Here is a 14,724-nt window from a genome sequence, read left to right as displayed (position 1 = left end):
ATGAATATGTCGATAACTTGAATGTCCACAAATCGTCAGAACATAAGAGGAATATTTGCTTCATATGCGCCCGCGGCTCCTTGTTTCCAATTCCGTAATTTTCTTAAATCACCGTTATCTCAAAGAGAGAAATGTTTTTGGGATTGAATATTGAAAATATTTCATTAATCATCAAAAAGGTCCTAGAACTGAATGGGGCCAAGAACTGACTCACCTTTCATTTTCTCCTTGAGAGTGAAACTACCGTGGATCTTCTTCAGCTCCGCCTCCATGGTGAGGCCCCCGATGTCGGCCTCCAGGTGGGTGCGGTTGACCATGCCGATCCCAAACACGATCAGGGTCACGTGCTGTGGCTCGGAGCTCACCAGGCTGCGCCGACGCCCTCCGGCCCCGGAGGGCTTGTTGGGGGTGGTGGGATCCTGCTGCTCGTTCTCATAGATCACGCGACACAGAGGCTCAGACGGGCTGCGTCCGCCATCTGTCAGGACACGCACAGGGAAGGAAGAGACATCTGGGGGTCAAGATGGCTGGGCGGTAAGGGAATTGGGCTATTAAGCAGAAGGTTGCTGGTTCGATTCTCGGCCGTGCGGAATGACGTTGTGTCCTTGGGCAAGGCACTTCACTCTACTTTCCTCGGGGGGAATGTTCCTGTATTTGCTGTAAGTCGCTCAGGATAAGAGCCTCTGCTAAATGATTACATGTAAGAGACATGAATGTCATAGCACTGGAATGAGAAATTCACAGTAAAAGTTGAAATCCCAGATTGGGTGGATATTTAAAGATAATTGTGTGAGTCAGTGCATGGCAGGCATAATAGGCTTAATTTGTCTCTGACGAGAGAAGAAATATAGAAGACCCATATTTTGCTTCTTCCAATCTGCCTTAATTGGACATTGAAATAGCTGGACCCACAAAGCTCTCCCAGCTGGCAAAGACAGACGGGAGGTAAAAAGGACGGACGCAAAGAGGAGGGAGGGAAGCAAACCCGAGACTTCCGCACCTGAGAGGCAGTTCTCAGGGGAACTCTTCTCCAAGATGCCGGTGGGATCGGAGATGAGGGAGTAGAAATTGAGCAGCTTGTACATATTCTGCCAGCACTCGGCCGAAGGCTCGCTCTGTTCCGACACCGTGATGGAGTCCGAGTCGTCCATCTGGATGGCCATGTGGTCCGCCACATCCCGTGAGCCCTTCCTCGAGACCTGAGAGGATTGATGCAAATAAATTAAAAAAGGACTGAACCACAGAAAAATGATGATCTTTCACACAATAAATACAATCGTTCATTGGACTATTTCTCCTTGCTTTGTTTCTGTGCACAGGCGACATTCCTTCAAACGTACCTTGGATGTGCGTCGCTCCGAGCGTCCCAGAGAGGTCCTTCCTCTTGGCTCCCTCCTCCCTAGTGTGTCAGCCCCCGACGGGGGGCCGTTGGATGGCAAACCTCCCCCCGCCCCTCGGCCTCCTTCTCCGCCCCCCATCCCCCTCTTGCTCTTCTGGGTAGTCCCGCTCCGCCCCGCCCCGTTCAAGCTTCCCCTGGAACTCCGGCTGAAGTCCGACGACCTGAAGTGCCGATAAGGGCGCGCCTTGAAGGTGGGCGTGGGCGAGGCCGAGCCGGCGGTGTAGCGGCTGAGCTTGATGTCGGTCTGCGTGGCCTTGATGTCGTCGATCATGGTGCTGAACTGGTGGATGAGGCGCACCAGAGCCATGTCCACGCGTTGGCTGATGGCCTGGCACGCCATGGTGAAGTCGCAGTGGAACGTGTTGTAATGGCGGCGGTTGAGGTCGTGGAAGGAGAGGGGCGCGGCGGCCGCGGAGCCCGGCGGAGCGCTGGTGGAGTTCTCCATGACGACGGCGTTCAGGCTGAACGTCTCGATGAGCAGGGCGGGCTTGAACTCCAACGGAGGGAGGTTGACCATGCCTTTTCTGCACCGACAACATGGTGGGGCGGGAGAACGACAGAAACGGACGAATTATATACAGCGGTGAGCCTAGAAACGGGTTTAGCAGTCGTCTCTTTGTACATGAACTGTATTTTGCAGAATGACACTGCAAATCTCCCACTCCAGTCTATATGATTTCCAATTCCTGTCTGCTTATGACTTCACTATCTACAGTACCTCCATTAACGATCTACAAACTGACTATTTTATGTGGGTCATTCAAGCAAAGATGACATTTCTTCATAAAATAACAGACAAAAGAATTCTGACCAAATGCATTGACGGAACGGGCTACTTGCCCGTCTTCCTTCCCCCTGACAGAACACAGACATGTTCATGTGTTTAGGGGGATGGGTTTAGAAGGGAGGGGGTGGGATATTTTGGGTTGGAAACTTCCAAACAAACTAAAATCGCTAGTTTCGTACAACTTATCCTGCCTTTAAACTCAACTGTCTTAAAAGGGCCCATTGTCTCTCAGTGAATATTAATTGATTCCTCCAGTCATGAACTACTCCCAATAACCGTTACCTTTTCAAGCGCTTGTTCTTTCGCTCCTTGGATGTGTCGGAGTCAACAATGTCTGCCCGGAGACACTCCAGAGTGCCGGAGAAGGAGAGGTGCTCTCCAAAGTACATCTTGTAGCTGAGGGGAGTCGTGTCTTGGGCCTGGATCCCTGTGTGACTCAGAAGAGGCTTGAACACCACCTGGCAGCGCAAAAGGCGAAGAAAGCAGAGAAGGTGTGGGTGAAAAAGGAGAGGAAAAGAGAAACAGAGGATCATGAAGAGAGAAGACAGCCTTACATTTATCATGTGTTTTAAAGCTATATTTAACATATATTCAATGGACACCCTTATACACAGGCAGTCAGATAGAATAAAGGTCCCAAAGTATGGTAGTTAATTCTGGTGATGAATGGAAACACAAAAACAACTTAAGCCAATGCCTTATTGAAAGTAAGGACATCCTCAGAACAACTCAAATCTAACCATCATAAAACTATCATACTAGACTAGACATAATAAACGCAAAAAGAGAAAAGCAGGAATAACTGACAACAATTAATAAAACTTCCTTTGTCCTATGGGGACGTTATTACAACAAAAACTCAAACATTCATCTTTATACTAGCTCCAACCGCAGTCCACAATGTAATCAATTGAAACAGAAGTGGCTATTATGTTGCCATTCTACTCCTGGGGCAGCATTCCTGTCCGAAAAAGTCCGACCATCGATTTAAATGTCAGCGGTCCACTCCACGGAGCCAATCGAATGCGCAGGCAGTACAAGCAAGAAACTACCCATGGGTCCCTGAAGCTCTGCTTCAGCGTACCTGTGCGTCTGCCAGCTGGACGGCTGCCGGACACTGATTCCCCTCCTCCACGTCGGCCATGTCGTCCTGGCTGGTGCTGTGCTGAGAGTGGGTGCCGTCCAGCGTGTTCTGGTCGCTGGACAACACCGTGTTGAAGTCCGACGCAGAGGGGATGGTGGGCAGGTTACAGGTGACGCCTGACGGGGTGACACGAAAAGAAGGCATTTAGGGACGAATCGTATTGAATTGTGCTCTCGTTGAAATGGCGGCAACGTCGATGCGATATTGACACGGCGCGGCCTTTACCTGTGTGCAAGCTGTTGTGCTGGGACCTGTTGACGGGGGACTCCTGGGTAACGCCCACGCCCCGGTTGCCTACGGCATTGGACATCCAGTTGTAGAAACTCACGGAGGACGGCTCAGACAACAGGGGGTGTTCTGTCAGCATGTCAGTACCGAGACTGTTTCCTACAGTGGTGAGCGAGAGAGAAAAGGTCGATCAAGTTGGAGTGAATGTTTCCCTCCGTCTGATCAATCTGTGGGAAACAGGCACACTTGGAGGTCTCTTTTGGGGCGCACTGCCCTCGCATCGCTCACTCTTTCAAGTAACCCACTGGCAATTTTCCTCAGATATCTGAGCAATTTGAAACTGCTGTGGGCAGAGACAGGGCTATGATCTTCAAGCTCCTGTTGGCTTTACAATGAACCTGACACTAGATTTCACTGATCTGCAGAAAAATGCTACCCACAGGATAGCAAAAGGCCAGGATTTAGTCGTTAGTATCTTTCTGTCGGTTCAGAGGGGGGGGGGGGGATTTATCACATTCTAACAAGACACGTCTGTCTTTTTAGTGTTCGGTTGTGAGAACACCGGGCATTCCTGCTGGTGTGAAAGTCTGTTAGCCCAAAAAGCCTGTTTGCATTTCAGAGTTTTTATCACGAGTGAGTGCAATGTTTTTTAATTGTATATATTTTTATGGTATTCAAAAGCAAACCATTAGCATGCGTCACCTGTGCGTGTGAGAGAGTTGCTCTTTGCGTTGGCGGTGGGCTCGTTTCTCTGCGGCGTCCCTTCCAGCAGGTTGTGGAGGCTGGGAAAGCTGCCCGTCAGATAGCTGAGCAGGCTCTCCTTCCGAGGACTGTCCTTGGCAGGCAGGGCCCCTCGGCTGACGTGGGCTGGGGAGTCGGCAGCTGTGTCCCCGCTAGTGTAGCTCAGAGACTGGTAGGGGTGGGAGCCCTGGGGGGAGGAAGAAAACACACACACACCGATACAGCAGCCAGTGGACACAGAGACACACAAACAGACAGTGTTGTACAGATTTCAATGGAGACAATCCTTGTGCTGCAATACATTTATTATGTAGCCAATATAGGCAAGCAGATTAAAGCTTTCGAGTTTCCCCCCACTTAAACACACACACACCTTAATTTTGAGTCCAGATTCATTGTGCGTGTGAGACTTAGAGAGCTTCCGCATTATCTCCACACCGCTGACGGGTCCAGACTTTTCGGCCGTGGGCGGTGGTTTACTGCATGCTCCATCCAGCAGCATGGTGTGTTCACTTACGGTGGCTAGAGAACAGTAGTAAAACGTTTATGAAAGACATAACATTTGCATCAAGGCTTTTTATTTATCGCTCACTAAACATTAGTAATTGAAATGGGGGTTAGGGGGGTGATGAATCGGGGTCGGCATTACATCAACAATGATGCCATTAAAAGACACTCTGGACTTGGTGAATTGCTTTTATTCCCGCCACAAAAGCGGGACATACCCGCATCAAACTCGAACTCGGCCCCGTCTGCACTGGTGTCGCTCTGCAGGGCCGCCCCGTTGTCCAGGCCTTGTCCCAGGTCTGGCAGGTTGGGCAGAGGCTCCTTGGGCTTGGGCAGCTGGTTGGGCCTCATCAGGCCAATGGCCTTGAAGCCCTGGGTCACCACGATGAACTTCATCCACTGCCTGGCCAGGGCCACCAGACCTTTCTTTAAGGTCACCAAGGCGGGCAGGCCATCGTTCTGGAGGAGGGGGCGGGGGGTTAGATCAGAGTTAAGAGTTGCTGAGTCTATGACCCGGAGTTTTGAAGGGGAAAGAAATGCCTTGTCAAACCTCAGTGGTGCTGGCTGCAACATTTTAATATATTTTAATGTTCCTGCTTGTTGCTTGATGAACTATTACTGATGGGAATTATCCAACGTTATGAACTCTCAATTACAACCTTATTAGACAAGCAGGAGTAGTGGAGGAGAGTGGGGCAGGAGAGCAGATTGGATCAGACTTTTGATACCATATATGAGCTTTATCTCACCATGGTGGCCTCTTCGATGACAGAGTAGTTGGCCTGCTGCAGGTAGCGGTACAGGATGTTGCACAGCATGCAGGAGGGATTCTCGTGGAGGTAGCGCGCTCGCTTGGTCACCCTGTTGTACTTGCTTCGGATGGGAACGTGGATGCTCTTTTTCTAGGGAGAAAGAAAACGCAGCCAAAATAAGCCGAGGATTCATCAATACCCTCTTATGTTTCACGTGTGTGTGTGTGTGTGTGTTTAAATCAAAGCTGACCTCCAGTGCTTCTGTCATGATGCAGCCCATGACTGCACACACTCGTAGTGTTCCCTCCATGTCCAACTTGCGGAGGGAAGATTTGAGCTGGTCAATGGGGACAAGCCAGGCTCCAATAGCAGGGGTGGCAGTGCTCAGGAGGTTTAGTTGCCTGATGACAGGGGGGGGGGGAAAGAAAGGTTTTCCTCAAAAAGATGTACACTAAAATACTCTGTACCTAAAAGTCTACTCAAAACATCGACAGTTCTTGTTATTTCAACATTGCTATTGGAAATGCTTTTGAAGTCCACGTTTGTTGTCTTTGTGACCAGGCGTACCCCAGCATGGACTCAGTTGCCCTGTCTGGAACCCTGCCAACACCACAGCAAAACCCACTCAGGCTCAGGGCCAGTGGGCAGAGGTCCACCACAAATAGCACCACAGGACGGTTTTAGATGACTAGCATCCCTATCAGCATCAACAAGGGCCGGACTTCAACAGGAATATTCTCTACGGACACACCGAGTCACACACCAAGACGTTGTGCATTCTGGATGTTTCTTTAACTCTTGGAGAGCCCTTACCGTGATGTAAATGGGCACGTTATTGGGATGAGTATTAAATCAGACTTATGACAGTCCAGTGAGTAAGTGAACTGTGGATGAAGCAAGTAAACTTGCAGAATGGAACATACACTGTCCATAAACACTGGCCCTCATGAGCCAGAAATTCAACGTGCCAAAAATGTGTCACCTGTGTCCTTGTATGTTTTTATGGTCAATGACTCCCCGCAGGCTCACTCGTGCACATATTCGCCTCTTGCACTTTTCCGTTTAGTATTTACAGTCAGACATATACTTCTGAACACTTGTCATGCTCTGAATGTACCTGGAGATGGCTTGGGAAGGAGAGTGGACATTGGTCGGAGCAGCGAAACTGAACCAGATCTCCTTGATAGTCAGTTTCATACTGCTGGAATCTGGGGGAGGGGGCATGAGGAGGAGATCCTTCTTCAGGTCATCAGACTCCACTCCTTCATCCTACAGGAGAGGTGGAGAAGGAAACGCATCAAACTTGGCACATTTAGGGGGGATCTTAAAAGGTCTATAAAGTGAATTCCTAGACGTTGGTCAATGGAGCTGGCCAACAAAATGGGTTTAGAAATGAACATTCAACAGATATTATTGTTTGATCGCAAACACATTCATGACATGACACGTCGTTATTAACGAGATTCATATGAACATCTGAAGAATGCATCCAAATGGATCCTTTGACGGAAAACAGCATCGACCTCTCGTGCCTCTAACTTGGCCTAGCGTCACTTTGAAAGACTGCGTTCCGGAAGCGTACCTGATCTTCCGAGTCCGAGTTGGCGTTGGCGTCTGAGGAGGGGCTGGCCGCGTCGTTCTGCAGGTTGTCGTCCGACACGTCCGTGCTGTAGCCGCTCCCGGTCTGCGAGCCCGACGAGCCGTTGGACTTGGACACGCCGGTGTTGGCGCCGCCGGCGTCCGAGCGACCCATCACGCCAAACGCGCTGTAGAGCACGGCGCCAGATTGGCGGCCGCCTACGAGCAGACAGAAAACGGACAGCTCTAATTCAGTTCGCCGACCCCCGCCTCCGACGCCACCTCGTTGGGTGTCCCGCTATAAACACGTCAACCGTTTTAGGAAAACCTTCCCTCGAGAATAAAGCCCTTCGGACGTTAGCGAACCGTTAAGAGACTGCATGAACGTCACCTTTGACGGTGAGGTTCTCGATGCCGCACTCAAACATGATCCAGCCCCACTTCTCCAGAGAGGCTGTGCGGGCCAGCTCTGCCGCTGAGGCCTGCATCTCAGTCTCGTCCACCAGGGAAAACTCCTCCATCTCCTCCAGGCTGAACAGCACCTTGGACTTCTCAAAAGGGATGGCGGTGATGGCACAGGTGCCTATGTCTGGATGAAAAGGGAGGTCGAAAAACCAACGTCAACATGGATGTTTGATAGAGGCCTACCTATAGTGAAAGGACATATTTACACTATCACTGGTAGGTGCGGGTAGATTTTGTGAAATACTTTGTTGTACATCATCATATACTGAGCAACTGGTAATAATGCACGCAAAAATGAATCCCCTTATTCCAGATATACAACCCTTTGCTTAGTTGTCGTTTGCTTGTTTCGTCTTTGCTCTAAATCTGCAAACCGTGTAAAACTGTCAAACCGCCAAGCGCGAGGCTGAGGACAGGTACACCGTGCGGTGACACCCAAAGCCAGATCAAACCCACCAGTGGAGTCCAAGCCTCGGAGCTGACTGTGGATGCGGTGGATGTTGAGCCGGGCAGCGATCTCCTTGCCCTTCTCTATGCCGGCGTTAGAGCGCAGCGAGCCGGACGACTGCGGCTGCATCTTGGTGGCCGAGGCGTACTTCTCAAACATGACGGAGGGGCGACCCTGCTCTGCCGCGTTGGGGTTCTCCTCCACGATGCCCCTACGCGCACGGGAGGTGAAGAACAGAGGGTTGGGACGTGGGTGTCGGAGGGATATGTTTGGGATGAGTACGAGTGTGTGTGTGTATGTGTGTCTGAGCGAGTTCTAACTAGCCTTCCATCCATCCTTCTACCCATCTATGGTTTCAAACGGTGCGTCGTGAGAAAGTTGTGAGAAGGTGTGCTTCCACCTGGTCTGGAGAACAGACGTACCGGTTCATACGGAACTGGGTGGCGATCCTGTCGAAGCACAGGGCCACCAGGGAGACGTGGGTGACATTCTTACTGGAGCTGGAGGGAGAGCCCTCTTCTACAGAGGCCTGGAGGAGACACAGGTTCACCTGGGGGGGGAAAGACAAGAGACGTTACAACTTTTGCATCTTCATCATAAAAAAGGAAAACATTGGTCCTCTTCAAATCATTTCTTTGACTGTGTGCCACCGGATAAGCTGAATGAACTGTAGTTCACATTTAACACAAACAGCAGCCCCATGTACGGCAATGATTCACAATGTGTGAACTTCTGCTTAAAAGCAATGCGGTGCCTCAAGTTCAGTTCAACTGTCAGCAGTAACAGTGTATTTTATCCACATTGAAGAAAGCTAACTTTACCCAAAACCAAACTATTGGGTCTCTAAATATTCCAGTCTCCTTGGTGCACTAACTCCCCCAATTCACAGGCAAGACTCTCTTATTCTGGAATGGTATCTTTGACCCTACCAAACCTCCAATCGGTGTCAAGAGTTAACTGTGTTCGAGCATTGCTTCCATTCACCTTGGGGATGGACACATTGGCTTGGAGTCCCTTGATCTTCACGTTGTCTGGTGGCTTGACGGACAGGTCAGTCTGGCCTGGCTGAGTGTTGCCTAACCCCGGGGTGGTAGCCTCGGTCTTGGACAGCTTGTGCTCCTGCTTGGCTGTGCTCTACGCGTGTCAGGGAAAACAGGACAGAGAGAAAGAACATCGGCATGCAGTCTTGATTTCCAGCTGCTCTAAAATGCAAAAACAGGAAGTGAGGTTTGCCTCGCACAATGTTTACGAATCAAATAAAAGTGTTGATTGTTGGAGGTGAACTTACAGACTCGGTTACAGTAGACTTGCTGATCTGGTAGGCTTCGTTCAGGACTTTTCCGTGCAGGTCGTCCAAAATGGAAGCAGGGTGGCGGATGCTGGCATAGTGGACCATGGACTCAATGTACCTGGGGAGAAGGGAAAACGCTGGAAATGTTACTGAGCAAAAGAAAATAGTTTGGACAATGATGTCGTTGTTGAGTTGAGTTTGAGAAAGAAAAAAAAAAAAAAAAAAGTGTAACAAGCTGGTAGACTGTAAGCCATTTTTGATACCAGTCGTCCATGGAAATGGCACCTTTTCAACGGATGTCAAACAGCACTGTTAACGCAAATTCCTGATGGTAACATGAGTAAAGACAAACCTGTCCAGTGCTTCAGCCACCAGAGGAGTGAGCACTACGTTGATGGCGCCCTTCACCTCCACGATAGCAGTGGTCCTGGTCTGGGCGAGAGGCTGTTCTGGTGTCCAGTCGTCCGTGGTGGTGTCATCAGTGTGCTCCATGGCCTTCTTATCCAGGGGGGTGTATGGGGGGCTGACACACACACGGTACATCATGAAAATGGATGCTGTTCAATGGAAATACACTAACCCTACTTTTCCTCGAGCGTAGGCCTATATGTCGAATTGAATTTACCCAGTATCACGTATAAGGTTGGCATATGAAGCCTTTTTTACCTCCAAAATGCAAAGAGAATGAGTGAGGGAAAAAAAAAGCAATACCAGTTTGTATCTCCCATGAGTTGAACTCCTCTGTCTAGTAGAGAACTAGCGGACAGACCTGGTTTAACTACCTGTGAAACAAGAATAAAGAATGGTAAAATAGTCATTCCCCCAGCGGGGAAACACTGAAAGTGTACAATAAATCTTTTTGTATGTGCATCAAAGTAAGTCCTACAACATGCCAGGCACCCCTTATCTTGGACAGCAGGAAGTACCTTAAAACTAGGAACGGAAAGTTGATCAAAAGATGCAGAGCTCTCCTCGCTGGTAGGTGTGTCAAGGTCCAGGGGGCGGTGCAGAGAGGACTTGGACGTCCTCTTATTGGTCGGCTGCTTGACGGACCAATTGGACACCTAATTTAAGGAAGATCGACATGTTCAATAACACGAATCCAATCTGGTTTGATTGAAAAGGGTCGAAATATGTAATGAAAAGCATTACATATCATTATCACCGACAATGTAAATATAAACAATTAAAAGCTTTAGATTTGTTTTGCTTTAGATCCCTGCAATGTCACCATACAAAACACACTTTCACTTCTTTGTCCTTAGTTTCTTATTGCTGTAGGACTTAGACATTCCTTACAAATGAACAGAAAAAGGTATGAACACCCCTTATTACATCAACAATTGTGAACACCCCTGATGAAGCATCATCCATAACGGAGCGTTTGCCGCCGCCTCACCTGGTAGTGGGCCATGTAGCTCTGGTAGCAGGCCATGACGTGCGGCTGTCGCGTCACCAGGCCCGGCTCGGCGGTCTTCTCCGCCTCGACAGAGCCCTCCTCCTCCATGGCCAGCGCTGACATGAAGGAGGCCTGCGAGGTGTGCCTGGGCATGGGCTGGCCGGGCAGCGGGGGGAGGACGGGCGGCATGGGCAGCGGCCGTGGCTCGGTGATGAGCTCGCCGTTCAGCACGTAGGTGAGCGGTCCCTCCACGCTGTGGTAGATGGAGCTGCGGCTGGGGGACGCCAGGTCAAACGGGGGTTTTAATTGAAATGTTGTCATTCGTTAGTGATGAATTTGATTTAATCGACATAAGAAAACACTGAGGAACCAATGTGCCAGGTGTCCTATCAAAAAGTTAGGGGTTTCATTTAAGACGGTCAAAATTAGTGTCTAAAGTCACACTTGAAAAGAGCAAAGTTGGTGTACCTCAGAGGGATAAAAAGGCTAAATGATGTCACACAAGTGTATTGTGCATTTCCACGGTGTGGCCAACCACCAACCTGTAGTTCTCCATGTGATAGGGCTGCTGCTGGGGCTGTTGCATTTGCTGCCTCCTCTTCTTCTTACGGCCTGGGTAAGTCCCCGGACCTTCATCGGCACTGCTGATTGGCTCAAAGTCCTCCGCGGCGGAAAAGTAGGCCTCGCTGTCCGCCACGGACATACTGGAGTCAGCCGAGCGGTACTGGTGGAAGGTGTTGGAGTCTGCCGACGGCGTGAACGGGAAAGAGCCGTAGCTTCGACGCTGGCGCGGCGAGTCCAGGACATTCTCGTCGCTACGCGAGACCTCGCTGCTAAACTGGACGCCGCCAGAGAGTGCTGGGGGCGGCTTGTCGGTGAAAACGGCGGCGGATAAGCTCTTGGTGCTGCCCAGCCTTCCAGACTGGACGGAGGACTGCCGTTTGAGGGGGGAGCGGAGGGGGGACCGGAGGGAGGAGCGTTCCTGGGTGCTGTTGGGGGATATCGGGGAACCTTCTGGAACCTCTCCGAGAGTGCTGAGAGACGTAAAAATTGCAAACGATGAGGTGTGCGATACAGAGTGCGTGTGTAACAATGTAATTGTTGTCGGTAGAGAAGGACGATATGGGTGATATAAAACCTGCATGCATGTTAAGGCTGTCAAAGTTAGTGAAATAATAAAAGTGGTGAAGCAAATTCCTTTGAATGCCAAAACATGACTCACTCTGCAGTGCTCTTGCCTTTCACAGGGAACATGATTTCCTCAGTGCTGGGAGACGGGCTGTCCCTCTCTCCAGCCAGTAGGGGCAGCACTGCACTGGAGGAACTATTTTCCTCGGAGGAAGAGGCTGAACTCTGGGAGCGCAGAGGCACTTGCAAGCTTAAGTGCTGACCTCGCCTTTCCGGCAGCTCAGGTGGGGGACCAGGGAGAACTGGAGAGCAGTTTTCCTTCTTCAACCCTCCCCCCTTACCTAAGGGATGACCAGAATATGTGTTAATACAGCTGAGAAATCACACAACTAATAAGAAAGACTTCAACCATATTTTCTCAACTCAAATCCGTTCAAACCTTGAGACTTCAAAATACAACAATTCCATACCCTCACCGAGTTTGGGCAACTCTTTGGTGATGATCCACTCGCCAGGCTGCAACAGCGATTGGCCGTAGCACATGTCAGTATCGGTACTGGAGGATGAGAAGGCGGAGCTGGAGGAGGGGGTCATCTCCTCCAGTCTGAAGAAGTCCAGGCCAGCATTGGTGCCTCCAAAGAACCTGCAACCCCCCAGACAGCCACACCTGTTCCTGCTGCGCTTGTTCTTAGCAGCACCGTCCTCAGGCCACAGGAACCATAACCTGAGATGAAAAGAGAGAGTCGAGGCAGAGCGAGTCAACAAAAACACGTTTTTCGTTCCAAAAATTGAATTTTAGAGATAGTTGTTCATTTGCATTTGCTAGACGGGCAGGGGTGTCAAATCCTGGTTTTAGACGTTTCCCTGCTCCAACAGACCTGATTCAATTGAATGGGTTGTTGTGGAAGCCTGACAACGACCATTCATTCGAATCAGGGGCCTGTTCCATAAAGGCCGCTCAAAAAAGCTAGACTTAAAGTCCTAAACCAGACTTGAATAACTTTACTATTACTCAATACATTATCCAGTAGCCTAACATTTTAACATGGTTTTTGTGTCGGGGAAATGGAGGGTGGATTTAGGTTTGTTTGCAATTGTAGGCTACTGTTAACAATTATATTGCTATGATAATTATTCTCGGATAATTTAGATTGAGATATAGCCTATGCCTGATGCCTAAACATTTGAAATCTCAAACTAACATCCATACATTTAACGGCTATCATGTAGCCTATCAAAGCATCGTTCATCATTGTTTAATGCATTAGGCTAAATGTAGCTATGTAGGCTATTTAAGTTGTCTTTCTATCAATGTTTATTCTATTGAACCGATGAGAACAAGAAAATGAGAATATACGTGGTAAATCATCATTTTCCCGTTAGGGTCACTGATACAGGAACGTCTGGTTAAGCACCAAGTCACGCTAAGCCTGACAGTTAGTCTAACCCTGACCAGACTAGTTTCGCAGCCTAAGTTGCCATAGTAACCGAGTTCGAACTACGTTGAGCTAGCTTTATGGAACCGAATGAATTAGAAATGAGTCCGACTAACCGACATAAATCTGGCTTATTCGTTAAACTTGCTTTATGGAACAGGCCTCAGGTTTGCTGGATCAGGGAAACGTCCAACATACAGGACAGCGGCCCCTTAAGACCAGGATTTGACACCCCTGTGCTAGAGTCTACTAAGTCATGACACACCTTCAGCTCTCAGTCCTCTGGCATTAAATCTGCCAGTGGATAAAGACTGGGGAATTATGTGCAGTAGCTTCTTTAGTATAAAGCCATATCAGAACACTAAGAACAAGAGTTATTTGGAGCTAGGTATGGTATTGCAATGGACAGTGATTACCTACATCGTCAACACAGCACTTTTGGGTAAGTAAGAGATCAAAATAATGGAACCCCAACCAGAGTACGCAGTAAATGTCGTAAGAGCACATTTATGACTAACCATCTATGCCAACAACCATACAATTGTAATAGGAGATCAAATTGAATCCTTCCCTCTCTAAACGGACTGCTCAGCATTGAATAGGGATGTACCTTTTCCATTGGGCGTCGTGCAGCTCCAGAAACTTCCTCTGCACCTCGTGCTTGGCGGGGTGGTCAGCGGCCAGCGCCACGTCTGCCGTGATGAGGGCAAAGTTGACCGAGCCTGCCTCCAGCCAGTAGGAGCGGCGCAGCACGGGGGGCTGGCCTGGCCCCGACCCCTGACCTCCAGGGCCAAGGCGGGCTCCATCCATCTGCTGCTGGGGCGGCTGCTGCTGCTGCTCGATGTACTGGTAGACGTGGACGTCCTGCACGACTGCACTGATGCCCTCTCCGACCGCCTGGTTGTGCAGGTTGCAGTTGGCGAGCCGGATTGCACCCGTCTTGGGAGGAAGGAGGGGTGCAGAACAGGAGGGTAAGGCATTTCTATATGCCAGGTGTCAGTTTGCTTTGTGACAGTTAGTTGGGGTGTAAATGTGGTTCATTTTTGTGAGGGGTTGGGATTGTCTTCATCGAAACAACCCGGCTATGTGTTTTTCTCGTATTCATTAAGATCAAGCCGGTAGGCATTCGTAACGTTGCGACTTCCGCCACACCTCAATTGAAATGACTGATACCAAGTTTTCGAGCTTTTACCTTGATGTTGGCTGCACAGCCGTACTCTACTATAAATAGGTCTGCTCCGTCGACAGCGAGGCGCGTCATGGTGTACTTGAGCTCCTCTGACGTCCGACAGTTGCCTGGTAAACAGGCCATCTAGAACAGACAGAGGACCGTTGAGCATGTAGGACTCCACTGGCATCACACAGCATCGGTAGTCTCCCACGTAGATAAATGCACTGTCATGACTGTGCTAAGAGAAACC

At 49.6% G+C, this 14,724-nt stretch overlaps 1 protein-coding gene across 13 annotated transcripts in view; it reads right to left on the bottom strand.

The window, feature by feature from the left end:
* kiaa1109 (KIAA1109 ortholog) overlaps positions 1-14,724 on the bottom strand; it is a 53,371-nt gene that overhangs the window by 21,535 nt on the left and 17,112 nt on the right. For 12 of the 13 annotated variants that reach the window (XM_047018457.1, XM_047018462.1, XM_047018461.1 and 9 more), the window contains exons 24-50: positions 14,496-14,615; positions 13,914-14,242; positions 12,338-12,591; positions 11,962-12,208; positions 11,282-11,773; positions 10,740-11,013; positions 10,267-10,404; positions 10,052-10,122; positions 9,693-9,863; positions 9,338-9,458; positions 9,034-9,183; positions 8,472-8,599; positions 8,058-8,260; positions 7,528-7,725; positions 7,141-7,355; positions 6,676-6,827; positions 5,809-5,959; positions 5,556-5,708; positions 5,025-5,265; positions 4,673-4,821; positions 4,261-4,486; positions 3,556-3,717; positions 3,271-3,446; positions 2,469-2,644; positions 1,341-1,923; positions 1,001-1,199; positions 215-478 (exon numbers count right to left, since the gene is read on the bottom strand). In XM_047018457.1, the coding sequence (XP_046874413.1) occupies positions 215-478; positions 1,001-1,199; positions 1,341-1,923; positions 2,469-2,644; positions 3,271-3,446; positions 3,556-3,717; positions 4,261-4,486; positions 4,673-4,821; positions 5,025-5,265; positions 5,556-5,708; positions 5,809-5,959; positions 6,676-6,827; positions 7,141-7,355; positions 7,528-7,725; positions 8,058-8,260; positions 8,472-8,599; positions 9,034-9,183; positions 9,338-9,458; positions 9,693-9,863; positions 10,052-10,122; positions 10,267-10,404; positions 10,740-11,013; positions 11,282-11,773; positions 11,962-12,208; positions 12,338-12,591; positions 13,914-14,242; positions 14,496-14,615 (5,743 nt within the window). The remainder of the gene's footprint in view (positions 1-214; positions 479-1,000; positions 1,200-1,340; positions 1,924-2,468; positions 2,645-3,270; positions 3,447-3,555; positions 3,718-4,260; positions 4,487-4,672; positions 4,822-5,024; positions 5,266-5,555; positions 5,709-5,808; positions 5,960-6,675; positions 6,828-7,140; positions 7,356-7,527; positions 7,726-8,057; positions 8,261-8,471; positions 8,600-9,033; positions 9,184-9,337; positions 9,459-9,692; positions 9,864-10,051; positions 10,123-10,266; positions 10,405-10,739; positions 11,014-11,281; positions 11,774-11,961; positions 12,209-12,337; positions 12,592-13,913; positions 14,243-14,495; positions 14,616-14,724) is intronic. The other variant, XM_047018460.1, reaches the window with a different exon arrangement.

Source organism: Hypomesus transpacificus, chromosome 3 (genome assembly GCF_021917145.1).
Source record: "Hypomesus transpacificus isolate Combined female chromosome 3, fHypTra1, whole genome shotgun sequence".
Taxonomy (NCBI): Eukaryota; Metazoa; Chordata; class Actinopteri; order Osmeriformes; family Osmeridae; genus Hypomesus; species Hypomesus transpacificus.
Note: the sequence above shows the minus strand (reverse complement) of the source record. Positions and strands in the feature narration are given on the sequence as shown.